The following is a 13,318-nucleotide window of genomic DNA, read 5'->3' as shown; positions in this document are numbered from 1 at the left end:
TACAATCATGTCACTGTCTCTGATCTTCCCTGTAGGCAGGAAACTCTGAGATCCAAAGACATGACTTCAGGACGCCAGGACCGGCTGTCCCGGACAAGGAGACACCAGGATGCCTCCTCCTGCCCCTGATATCTGCCTCTCCACGGGCCGGCGCTCCGTCCCGAGCTAATGCTCTTTGGAACAGCACAATGTCACAGACCAGGCCGGAGTGCACTGAGCTGCCACTGCGAGCCTGTGGGGGAGATTCTAATGCAGAGGGACAAGCGCACAAATGCGAGACAAGGATGCCAGGGCATCAGGAGTGAGGGAGACCTGGTGGTCCTGGACACATCGAGCCCACGCCCACTCGGGTGGGCAGAAGGTCACGCAGGCCCCGGGGCATTCCTAGCCTTCCCAGCCTGGCCGAGCCCCGCGAGTCCCTCAGTCACTGCATCCGCCCCCCTGCCCGGGCCCTGGATCACCTCCCTGGGACAGAGGTCGGCACGGCCCTCGAGGGAATGTTCTTCCGAAGAAATGGGACATTTTCTGTCGTGTCGGTTGTCGGGGCATGTGAGGGGGTGATGAAGGTCAAGTCACAACAGAGCCCGGCGGGCGCGCCGCGGAGCAGAACACCCAACACCCTCTGGGATCGAGTGCTCGGCCGGAAAGAATTCGGACTTTGCAGAGAACAATGCTAAATTACAAACGTACAGATTCGCGTTAGAACTTGGAGAAAAACACTGCTGGCCCCTTCTCTGATCGGCCGTGATTCCTTCCGCGTTACATCTGGTGATTCTTCTCTGCCCTGATCAAGACCAGCACCTGGGTCCCGCCTAGAGCACGAGGTGTCCCGGCCAGCCCGCCGGCCACCACTAGGTGGCACTCGCTACCTGCGTGTTCGCCCTCCGAGGACCTCGGTGTGCTCGTCAAGTGTTAGGAAAGGAGGTTAAAATCGGGTCGCTCCGCAGTAATAACAATTAGACCAGATTAGGCCTTAAATTACCATCCCTGACCTCTTACCGGCCAGGCTTAGCTGCAGACCGACATGTGTTGGCCCACGATCCTCTGGGGGCAGAAGCGCACGCGGTGCACATGCACTGCTCTCCCGGTGACCTGGGAGCATCACGCCGTGTCCTAACGTCCATTCCTAGACCTTCACGTTTAGGCTTCCGGACAGGCCTCTCCCGATCAGGCACGGCATTAGGAAAGAGGACCACAGACGTGTCCCAGCCGCTTCGGAATGCGGGCTTCTGTGGCGGGCACGGCTCCGGTCTCTGTGGGAGCGGCCGTGGTCCCAAGGGGGGTCAAGATCCCAGAGCCCAGGGCAGCCCCTTCCGGGGCGTGTGACCACATCTGCTTCGGGTGCCCGCAAACCAACCCCTGACCTCCACCATCCATCCTCCCGACCGCAGGAGCGGAGGGCTGCGGGGTGGGCCCTGATACCCCCAGGGCAACACGTCTTCTCCAGGGTCTGTCCCCGCACCTCGCCGTGACCGCCTGCCGGGGGGACTTCACAGCCGTTTCCCTGTTTAGCAGTTCCAGCTCAACCCTAGCGAACTGCGTATTCAAACAGAGCCTTCCAGGGGTCCAGTCACCAGGGCAGGTGCTGGAATAAAGCATGAGCAAAGGGTCTGAACGCACGTCCACCTCGGAGCCACAGGTGACGGCTGGGTCGCGTGTGGGGAGCTGGAGGCCGGCCCGTGAGGACGCTGTTGTCACAGTCAGCCCGTTCACAAAGCACGGGCTTCTGTGCCTAAAGGACCAGGCAAATACTTTGGCTCTAGTGCGGGAAGGACTTCATTCGTTTAAGGACGTCCAGCCTTTCTGGCGGGGAGGGGAGAGGGTCAATCATACCGACACTCGCCGGTTAGCTTCATCTTTAGATTTGCAACGGCCAAGTGTCTCTAATATCGAAGGAAACTATAAAACAGACCCGTCCCTTGAGTTTTGATTATGGAGGACAGGGAGAAGGATGAATCCTATCTACATTTGTACTTACTTAATTTCATTTGCAGTTTTTAGGACGAAAGTATTCCCAGTCTCTAAGGAAAAAATTTAAATTAGACCTGTTCTTAAGTTTTTATTATGGAATCTCTAATATCTAATTAACAGTCCTCTTCAAGTCAAAGCATACTTCTCAGTAACTACCCACATGCCTGAATTAATTCAAGTTCTGACATGTCCTTTTTGGGCCAGAATTATTAAAAAGAAAAACACAACTGTGTATACTGATCAAATTAACAAGCTCAAGGAAGTCATGTGTACCTTATCTAAACAGATGGGATATCGGACATAATTCCTGTAAGTCCTTTCCCGTGACTGCCTAATTAATAGAAAATTCTTCCTCCATTGCGAAAACATAAATACCAGCTCTTCTAGAAATATTTCTGATGAGCAATTAAAATACATTTAATCCATAACTTAAACCACCCAATCCTTCTTTATTGATATTTTTGGCATCTATGAAAATTCAATGCCTATTTCCAAGTTGTTATAAATTTAAATAGGCAAGAGCTTTTTTTTTTTTTTTTGCCAGAAAAGTATTTTCACAGTCTTTATCAGATTCATTACTTTATAATATTTAATTCTTTTTTAAAAAATTGATTAAATTGGAGAGGTATGAATTTACACAGGCACACGGGGTTTACGGTGGAACGTGAGTCTCCCTAACACCCCTATTTTGTGCTCCCACAGTAACTACTTCCACGGCTGTGTTTCTGTATTTCTTCCAGAATATTTTACGTTCTATCAGCACATATCCCTTGTTTGTAATTTACACTGGATTTTGGAAGTAATTCTAGACCTCAGCTGCCTCTCACCCTATGACTTTGGTTGTAACTGGTTTATTTCCCCAAGCCAGACTTCTAGTTTGTTTCCAGACTGTGTCAGTTACACTGTGCTGGAATAAACACTTTCATGGACACATAGTTACACCGAGAGGGAAGAATAATACATACCCAGAAACAAAATTGCAAGTAAGAAGCCGTGTGTGGTTTTATTTTGGATGGATGTTGTGAACTTGCCTTCTTTGAAGGCCTCATATCTCACACTTCTCCAGCCAAGTGTGGGAGGGCTTACTCACCCACTGCACATCCTGTCCGTTTTCACGTGGGTCCATTTCACAGGTGAACTTAACAGAGCACCCAGTTTTCACTTGCATTTCTCTTTTTATGAAACAGAACAGCTTTTTCTACGTTTACGTTTTCCTAAGTAGGTACTATCTCTATCTGCTTTACTACAAACTACCTCCTGACATCATTTGCCATGTGCCTACTAGTTCAAACGTTTACTGACTTACAGAATTTCTTTATATATTAAAGATCTTAACCTTGCCGGTGTATGATCATGACCCATATGGATTCCCAGTTTATTATTTCCTTTGATGACACGTCTTTATTTTCAGGTATTCTTACTGATATTTTGGTGGTCTTTCTGATATTTCGATAGTGTAAGATACAGACACATGCTCTCCCTTGGGCTTCTTTTCTGGGTATTTCCTTAGTTGCTGCAAGTGAAACAAGCTGGCTCCAACCTACTTAGCTGTGAGTCTCGCCTTCTCACCAGGCTGGGTTCCTGACTTTTTGACGGGTCCGCATGACTAGTCTGAGCTCCAGTCCTTCGTGATCTGATCAAAGTGTCATTTGGCTTCTGCTGTGGAGGGATTCTGTAGATATAACTGCAATCCCTAATTAGCTGACTTAAATTCATGAGATTACGCTGGGTGGTCCTGGCTTTATCAGTCGAGAACCCTCTTTCCTGATGGTCTGCCCTGCAGATACGGGATTTGCCTAGTCAGCCCCTCTCACTGTGTAAGGCCAGTCCTTGTGCTACACCTGTACGTGTGTGTGCAGGTACATGCATGCAGAGGTGTGTGTGTTTCTAAACATGTACATGTGACTGACATATGTGTACTTAGATAAGTCTGTGTGTGTGTGTTTTACATACAAATCTCTAAGTGGTCACACTTCCTCAAAGGATCCCGGAATGCTGCACTGAGAGCCACAGAACTAAGCCACACACGGCATGTGGTCCGTGCACAGTGAGACCGTCCATCTCTGGGCCGCACGTGGGTGGGAGGCTGTGTGTCGGCACATCATAAAGGGAATAACGACTGAACGGTCAGTGGCAACCAGTGGCGTGGCCCACATCCACAGGGCTTTCTCCACGGCTGCCATGCAGGCCCTGTGCGTGGGAAGGCCACGGGAGCCGGCAAGTAAGGGGTTCCTGGCACTGTGGAGGCCACATGTCCCACACTGAGCTGTTCCCTAAAGGGCTGTCCATGCTGCGTTTGGCCAAACGCTCTTGCGTCCCGTGTTTGACCACCAAAACATGGCCGTGCGGTTGCTAGCTGGAGCTCAGTCCGTGATTACGGCCTCAAAAAGAGGCCTCTGGATTGGAAAGCTCCCTGAATCAGAAGACGCTTTGTATCACTGTGGCTATTTCCTGCTGGGCTACGGGCCCAGTGGTCCCTGCGGAGCCCTCTCCCAAGAGAAGGGACGCATGCCCACAGGGGGTCCCAGGCCACGTGGGTCGGAAAGGGGGCAGCTGGACGGACTGTTCTGCATTGGTGGCCGCTGACCTTTTGCACGCCACAGCCTCAGTCACCTGCTGGGTCTGGTGGTTTCTGGCCAACCCCAAGCAGTGGGACAAAGAGGCACTAGACACAGAGAATGTGTCCCCTTAACAACCTGGTCACCGTCTCCTCACACGCCCACCCTGGTATGGGCAGCCCTGACTGTAGCTCCCACAAAACAATGCCACATCCTAGCTGAGGCTCCGTGGGCTGGTCCACAGCGCCTGGCCATGCGACATTCAGACAGACAGCCACTCCGTTCCATTTATGAGAGAACTTGTTCCCCGACCGTCCCACGAAACTCCCTTCTCTGATCTATCGGCAGCAGGACTGGGAGCACCTGGGGTCTGACTGCCCACCTGGAAAATTCTCCCTAACAAAACCTCAGATTTTATGCTTTTTTATTTCCATTGTTTCTAGAAAGTCCTTTCAGCAACTTGCTTCACGAGTCTATACCCACCTGTACGGTTGAAAGGTTTGAAAAAAAAAATTGGTAAGAAAGTGAAAAGAATTATTAACAAAAGAATCAACTTTCTACCACCAATGAAAAAATACAAACAAAAATAAGGAAACAAAAAAAAGTCATACACCCATACATATATGGAGATGATTCATTATAAATAAAAATCATTAAAAAACAAAACAAAACAAAACTTCGCTTTTTCCCTTGCAATTCAATCACGCAACCAAACCCCAAAATACACCCCAGGTAGAACTGAACTGCCTCATGAAGAAACAGGAACTTCTAACCCTTGAATTCCAGACTTGACTTTCTACGTGTTCTACAGCCTTGATGCAGGGGCCGTGGCCCTGGGAAGCCACGCCATAAACAGCCCGAGACGCTCCCTGTCCGGCCCCCACAAACCCCCGGCCCCCCTTCTTCCATCAGCACATACTTGACACAATCGACCACCGTGCTCCGCAGCTCGCGATTTCGGCAACAGATCCCTCGGCTTGCTCGGAGCAGGTTCTGGACACGAGGCTCCCCCTCCCGTGCCGACCGCAGGACGTTCAAGCGCACACGGAGCGGGGAGGGCACGCTCGCAGCGGCGCCCGGGGCGGCAGGGCTGCGACCCACACACGGCAGGCGGGAGAGCACAGCAGCGGGACGGGGGGCGCAGCGCACACGGAGGGCAGCGGGGAGGGAGCGCGCGGCTCCGTCCCGTCACGTCGGGGGGTAGCAAGCAGGGGACACGTCAGCACCTTTCTGTGGCCAGGCTTGGGGAAGGAGTACGATTTGATTCTGGAAATTATTCCTCCCGCCGACCACGTCTAGAAACCATAACGGCAAAAGGGGAGAGTCAATGTTTCAGAAACCAAACACACGACATGCTGTTCCGTCTGCTTTGTGTCCACACCACCAGCCCCCGCCGTGCCCCGCAGGGGTGCTGCCAGCCACACCTGGTCATGCGGGAGGTTTCGGGGAAAGCCTGCCCCCTGAGCGGAAGGATCTGGAAAAATACCTTGGTTCGTATTTCCCATGGAAAGCTCTAGAACCAGGGCTGTCCCGTTCAGCAGCCCCGTCTCCTATAGCTACTACATCTCGAATGAGACAGATCATTCTAAAGAAACCAGATGTAAGTGCCCAATTGTGTTATACATCCGCGGGGGCTGGTCCCGTGGTTTGTGGGAATTCCCTGACTTGGACACGTGGGGCAGGCGCATTTTTCCTGTCTGCGTCGACACGTAGTCAATAAAAGATTTTTCGAGATATCCAACTTCTTGAAGCTACTGGGGGTGATGCACAGCTCCACGCAGGGGCTCCATTTTAGGCGTTGGTGCTGAAGTTGTCTGGTCTTTTAGCAACTTCCATCCCTCCCTGCCAATCTGGGGACAGGGGCTGCTTCTATGTGGGTGCGGCCCGGGGGCGGTCAACCATCCTTACTGTGGGCGGGAGAGATGTTCCGCTTTCTGCCGGTGGTTTTTTAAGGATTAACAGGCAAAAAGGGGGATGTGATGCACACAGCTCGTGGGAGGGATTTTTATGCTTTAGAGACGGCATTAAAGGACACCGAAGGTCCACACCGAGCTCCCCAGAAAGGAGCAGGAGCTGATTCCTCCTCTGGGTATAAACCTGTGTGACGGCTTGGAAGAGTCGGGAGGGGCCGGAAGGCGGGATTCTCCCCGCAGGTGCGTGTGCTGGGCAAGCCCACGTGGAGATGCGGGGACCGGCCACACTCACCTCCTACGGATGCAGACGGAGAGGTGCGTTCTGGCCTTTCTAGAGGATTCTCTCCGCTGATGCTGCTGAACACCCCGTCCCCACCCAAGCCTCCATTAAGCTACTGCCAAACCAGCTCTCAGGAAAGGTCGAGGCCTCTGCTAACGATGATCTCACCGAAAGAGCCGGGCGGACAAGCTCAGTGAGACATCTTGGGCGGCAGACCGTGTGCACGGTCTCCTGCGTCCTGCCCCTCATTTCCCAAAGGCGCCAGGAGGCATATTTCTGATTTAATACAGGCGTCCCGGTCTAACCTACGAAGAAATGAACCTGGCCGGCCCAGAGCTAGAAGTCGGCCAAGTCCAGCTGACGTCCCCAGCCCTAGGCTATCAAGGGTGGCAGGAACAGTCACGGCTGATCCCGTGGGCTGACCCACGCCTCTCCTGGCGCTAGCATCCGGCCGCTCCCCCGCGGGCCCGGCTCTCGTCACTTACGGAAGGATGGGCTCCCGGGAGGGGCGCGCGGGCTCCGAAGTTGATGTTTCCTGGGTGGAAAGAGCGTGGACAGTTACGGCTGCGTCCCCCACACCCAGCGGCTCCCACCTCCCCCTGGGGGGAGGGCGCTCGGCCTGACCATCCGCCAGCCTGGCCCCGAGGCAGTGTCTCCTCCTTCACTGGGCGTCCTCACCCACGAGGTAGGACCAACCCGCTTTCTCCAGTGAAAGCTACCGGCTCCGTGCGGTTCGCTGGAGTGACCCGAGCTCATCTGTTCTCAGCCGGGAAGAAGCGGCCCACTCCCCACCGTGACGGGGGACTGGCCGACCGTGAAACCAGCCTGGCCGCTGTCGAGATCGTAGGGACTGAGGCTCCCGGGCAGGGACCCACCTGTCTGCCCGCCGATCTTCTGGCACGGAACTGTGAGAACTCTCAGCAGTCCATCGGGTTTGTAAGAGTAATGCTCCACCAGCTGAAAGGGAGGAGGCGGGAGATGGGGAAATCCTCCCTGGAACAGCCGACGCCCCTGCATCCCTGAGACGCGACTTGAGGACAGCCCTGGACAAGGAAACTGCTTCCTCGGGAGGTCGTCCTGGTCTGTCCTCACGCCTCCCCTCGGAATGCTCCCATCCTGGACAGGAGCCCACCCAGCACTGTCCCTCTGGACTGCGGCTCCCCCATCCACACCCCGCTTCCCTTCCGTTTTTGGTACCAAGTTCCATTGATTTGTTTATTTTTCTTACACCTATGTAATGTTATAAAAACAAATTCAGCATGTCAACACTTATTCCTTCATATAGTCACTCAACAAACAGCCTGGGCCCCAAGACAGGACTGAAGGCAAAGTAAGGTGAACAAGACACATTTCCTACCCCCGAGGCACTTCCTCTCTTGAAGGAGGGGCAGGTCAAGGAATCACAATCTGCTATTACTATCAATTTCTGCTCTGTGAGGGCTGTGGGCATCGGCTTTGGAGGGACCGAGTCACTGACCCCAAGACTTTGGGGAGAAGACAGCACAGCTGGGACATGGGGAGGGGGAAGAGGCCTGTGCACAGAATGCAGCCATCCTTGGCTAATGGCCCCCAGAAAACTGTGACTCACGGCGTCCAACTGGCCCATTAGAAAATTAATGAACAGCAAGGAGACCCTGAGATCAAGGTCACGTGCTCTACGTACTGAGCCGGCAGGCGCCCTTGAATGGATCTATTTTATCCTTCCTGCAGCACCGTCTTCTTTACGGTGTCTTTTACTGTGTGAGATCGACCCGCTGACCAGACGCTGCCATGGGACGAGCCCTAACACGCCTGATGCAGGAGCTGCACCTGGTCTAGTAAACGCAAGAGCTGCTCTCGGGCTGGGGGACCGGGGTCACTAAGGCAGGGACGTTGGGGGACCGGGGTCGCTAAGGCAGGGACGTTGGGGGGCCGGGGTCCCTAAGGCAGGGAGGCATCCCGCCCAGCTCTCCAGTGTCACTCCAATATCTGGTGCTTCCTGACAACGTGCTGGACGAGGGTGCCCGCAGGTGGGGATACCTGTCAGGGTTCTCTCTCGGGCAGGGATGAGCAAACTTATTCTAGAAGGGGCCGGAAGGCAGTATTTCAGGCTTGCACATCCTTTGCTTTTTTTTTTTTTTCTTCTTTAAAGGACTCTTCGAGTCTTTGAAGTGGGGGAAAAAAAAAACCCACTTCTTGAAGAACTGCACAAAAACAGGCAGGGGCCAGGCTGGGCTCGGGGTTCACAGACTCCCCCAGAACAGGCATTCCACTGAGCGCAGTGATGGGGAATGGGAAACCGGCCCTGCTGGGCCCAGCTGTTTAAAGGGGCTTGGCTGAGAGGGTGCAAACGCACAGCCCCAGCACGGCCACGTGGGGCTGTGATGCACGTGAAGGCGCGCGTGAAGGCGCGCGGCGTGTGCCCACCTCGGTCCACGAGGGAGTCTGACGGCATTTGTTCCCTGCCTATGTGCCTCCTGGATTAGGCGCCACTTGGGGGCTTTCCTGACAGTGGGGTCAAGAATAAACCCTTCTCAGACCAGAGCTAGAAACATCCTGAGCACGGGCAGCGGGTGCCGACCCGCTTTCTACGCCGCCTTAATTTCGCGGGGATTCCTTCCGCGGTGGCCGAGTCACCGGCCCCCTGGTGCTCAGTGTGGACGGCAGACAGAAGTGCTCCCCGTGCCCCTGCAGGGCCGTCTGTGCACCTGCCAGTGCCGCTGTCCCCAGACACTGGGGTGCGGACAGCTGAGCGGCCCTGGACCTTCCGGAGCCTCGGCCCATCCCGCCCTGTCCGTGTCCCCGCCTGGGGCTGGCTTCAGGGCACCTGAGGGCTGAGAGGGCCCTGCTGGGGCGGGCATCGGGCAGGGACCTGGGTGGGCTTTCTCCGCCCCGCGGACGGCCCCTACCTGCCAGAGCGTGTCGAACTTCTTCCCGTCGGGGATGGAGAGCTTGCCCGTCTTGTCTTTGTCGATCCGGTAGTGAAGCACTTTCCCCTCATGCAGCACGCACAGGGCGTACGACCCGTTGTCATTCCTGTCCCTGATCCTGCGGGAGGACACCACGCATCATGCTCACACCCCGCGGGCAGCAGCGGCCTTCCTGACCTGGGCTCTGGGGCTCGGCCCCTGCGTCCCGACAGCCCCAACTGGAAGCTCGGTGACCCCGGCAGCTCCTGACGAGGAAATGCTGTGTGGCGGGTGGGCCACAGCCACGGCCCGGGGGTACCGCTGGGTGGACAGCGGGGGAGCCCGGGCTCAGCTCACCCAGAGAGGCTGCACGGTCAGGCCACCAGCACAGGGACCCACAGCACAGGGACAGTGTCTGCACTCACCTCTCTTCCCCGAGGTCACAATCCAGCCACTACGGCTCCACCAGCTGCCAGAGCGTGGTGTGGGGCATTTGGTAAGCACTCTACTCAGGAAATTCCAGACCACAGGTGGACCACGGACCGCAGCCCTGCTCCCCAGGGCCCGACTGCATCCGCTCACACTCTCCCGTTGCCTGGAGGACAGGGCTGCCCTGGGCCGTGCTGACCCCCAGGCTCTGCTTTTGTGCCCCCGTGGGCTCTCCACCCCCTGCCCTGTGAACAGGACTTCAGAGACCAATAGCGAGCCGAGTGCTTGCCCGCTGCCCCACAGGGAGGAGTGGGCCTGTGGGATTTTGGGGGGGGGGCAGATCCAGGCGGTGGGGACTGCAAAGTAAGACCTGGCCACAAGCCCCTCCCCCCGTGCAGCACCTTATATCTCCCCCAACTCTCCCCTGCAGCAAGTCAATCCCTCGGAATCAGGAGCTCGGGGAGCCAATGAGGCAGGAGGCTTCCCGAAAGCCTTTCTGGCCCTGAGGAAACGGAGACGCCCAGATGTTTAGCATGTGCCCCGATGCACCACATTTTGGACAGCATTCAGAAGTGCCAAGCTACACCGAATTTCCATGTTTGGGGGATTTCTGATGAGTCCTCCGTGTGGCAAGAGGTCACACCCCCGAGATGTGTCCGTGCTGCCCCTGCCTGTGGATTCGTCTCCAAAGGCCGCCTGACATTGAGGGCTGAGCTGGGTCCTGTGGGACTGGAACTGTTTTAAGAATAAATTTCCTGGGGTGCCTCAGAGGCTCAGTGGGTGAAGCCTCTGCCTTCGGCGCAGGTCACGATCTCGGGGTCCTGGGATCACGTCCTGCCTTGGGGAGCCTGCTTCTCCCTCTGCCTGCTGCTCCCCTGCTTGTGCGCGTGCGCGTGCGCGTGCTCTCTCTCTGACAAATAAGTAAGTAAAATCTTCAAAAATAAGAATAAAGTTCTTGTGGGTTCACGCTTGGATGGGTTCCTTGTCCAGCCCCCTGCTCTGGCAGCTGGTGCTGGTGGATCAACATGCCCAGACCCTCAGCGTCCTTGGCATGACCACTTCTGAAACCGTCCGTGCCTTGCAAACGGCTCCCTCCTCCCCACCCAAGCCACCAGCACCCCAGGCGTGAACCTGTCTTCACAGTCCAACCACCCATTGAGGCCTGCTGCTTGCCATCAAAATAAAAAACCACCACCCAGAAAAGGTAAAACCTACTTTCAGAGAGGAGGGGAACTCGGCCTACTGGATAGGAAGCTGTCTTATAATGCGGGACGTGGGGCTACTTGTATTTCGTTTATCTCATAAGCACCAATACTGCCCACAAGGTGTAGTTAGGAGATATGAGAACTACACAAAACGGAGACTGAGCATTGAGAATTTTGACGGCGAGACAATGCTATCCGTGGGCTGTTCCAAAGGGTCACTCTCCATGATTTACAGCCTTTCCCCTCTTTGACCTCATGGTCCTGGAAACAAGGAAAAGGCATCCAAATTGAGGTTTTCTGAATTCCTATCTAAATGCCCCCCGCCACTCTACCTTGTGTTAGCCCCCATGGACCTTTTCTCGTTAAAACTGAGACGGAGAACTGCAGGTGGCCCGTGAGCTCCTGCCACGAGCTCTTCAGAAAGCTGAGAAAGGGCCAAGTATGACCACAGTGGAAACACCCTCCGCACCAGCAAGAATTCAAAAGGCCGCTAGTGCTTTCGGGCGGCAGGGCGACGGGTCCCTCTGCGCTGCGCCGAGAGTGTGAGTTGGACCATTTCGGGAGACGGTCTGGAATCCTCTGGGGAGAGCACACCGCTTCGATCCTGGTGAGGCAGAAATCCACACTCTGCCTGCATCTGTCTCTGCGTCTGTTGTAAGACACACACGCTTACGCCCTCCGTGCCCAGAAAGGGGCGTGTTTACCAGCAGCTTTATCTGTGACTGCCGGAAACCCGCACAGAGCGGCCACGCTCACGGCCTGCGGATCAGAGATGCTGGGACACGGGTGTGACAGCAAAGCACAGAACCAGGACGCACAGACAGCCGCGACACAGAACCAGGACGCACAGACAGCCGCGACACAGAACCAGGACGCACAGACAGCAGCGACAGAACACAGTTCCACGATTTCATGTGCGCAGGGTCCTGAGCAGGCAAAAGCAAAGGGTTTGTTTAGAGAGGAGCACCGAGGTCCTAGGTGATAAAACCAAAACAGAAGAAAAACACCCAAAGCGTCCGCCGGACAGGAGCACCCAGGAAGTGGTGTCCTGGGGTGTGAGTGGGCGGGCGTCCTGCGGGGGGGCTTGCTGTCTCCACCCCGCGGCTGCGGCCTCCCTCGCACGTGTCAGATTTCACGACAAGGACGGGATAAGGAGAATCTGGTGCAAGGCGGAAAGACAGTGTGTCTGGCTTCTGGACAAGCGACGTCAGCGAAAGCGCACGCCTCTGTCGGCTCTCCCCTGTCCCCGGGGCTCAGGTACCGGAGGGGAGCCCCTCTCTCCTGGGGCTCCAGCCGGGCAGCCGGCAGGAAACGAGGGGAGAGAAGGGAAAGCCACAGGCCCAGCCTCTGTAGGTGGCGAAGACCAAAGCCCCGGTGACATGAACGGCCAGCCGCGGGGACGGGTCTGCTGGCTTCAGGTGACTCCCGGGGAGAGGGGCTGTTTTTAATCCAGTGCACTAGGAATACTGCTCTAGAAGCCGAGGTGACCTCCTCCTGGCCCCCTCCTGCCCCTCCGAGTGCTCCCTGGGCCCCGGCATGCCATCACACAGACCCCAGCAAGGGGCAGAGGCAGTCTTCTTCCTGCCCCCAGGCTCAGCCAGCCTCGGGAACGCTCACGGAAGCCCTCCTGGAGTTCTTCTCCGTGAGGCTCTTGGAAGGCGCAAGCTCACAGCGTGGTGTGGTTTGCTATCACGGAGGATGAGATTTCTGTGCTTTGGACTACGGCTGCACCTCGATGCTGCAAGGCACAGCGGCTCTGCAGGGTCAGTGGGCAGCCACCAGCCACCGCGGGTGGAGGTCTTGGGCTCATGGCCTTGCACCGCACAGATGCGAAGCCCTTGGCCTGTGAGTTGAGGGAGCGTCCGTCCTGCCATGCCCAGCCTGCAGGACCTGAACCCCTTGTCTACACTCCTCCCGGGCCTCCTAGGTCAGAGATACTGTGCACTGGTGAGGCCCAGGCCCTGGTGGGGAAGGGAGACCCGGGTGGTAGAGGCACTCTCACATTCCCCCACCTCCTCCCCGGTCCTGGGACACTGGGCGAGGTCTGCTGCAGACACAACACAGGAGCAGGGCC

General features: G+C 55.9%; 1 protein-coding gene across 3 annotated transcripts in view; it reads right to left on the bottom strand.

The window, feature by feature from the left end:
• SYK (spleen associated tyrosine kinase) overlaps window positions 1-13,318 on the bottom strand; it is a 67,644-nt gene that overhangs the window by 18,115 nt on the left and 36,211 nt on the right. For 2 of the 3 annotated variants that reach the window (XM_032308958.1, XM_032308957.1), the window contains exons 4-7: window positions 9,611-9,749; window positions 7,598-7,679; window positions 7,208-7,257; window positions 5,756-5,824 (exon numbers count right to left, since the gene is read on the bottom strand). In XM_032308958.1, the coding sequence (XP_032164849.1) occupies window positions 5,756-5,824; window positions 7,208-7,257; window positions 7,598-7,679; window positions 9,611-9,749 (340 nt within the window). The remainder of the gene's footprint in view (window positions 1-5,755; window positions 5,825-7,207; window positions 7,258-7,597; window positions 7,680-9,610; window positions 9,750-13,318) is intronic. The other variant, XM_032308959.1, reaches the window with a different exon arrangement.

Source organism: Mustela erminea, chromosome 12 (assembly GCF_009829155.1).
Source record: "Mustela erminea isolate mMusErm1 chromosome 12, mMusErm1.Pri, whole genome shotgun sequence".
Classification (NCBI taxonomy): Eukaryota; Metazoa; Chordata; class Mammalia; order Carnivora; family Mustelidae; genus Mustela; species Mustela erminea.
This window is presented reverse-complemented; position numbering and strand designations above follow the sequence as displayed.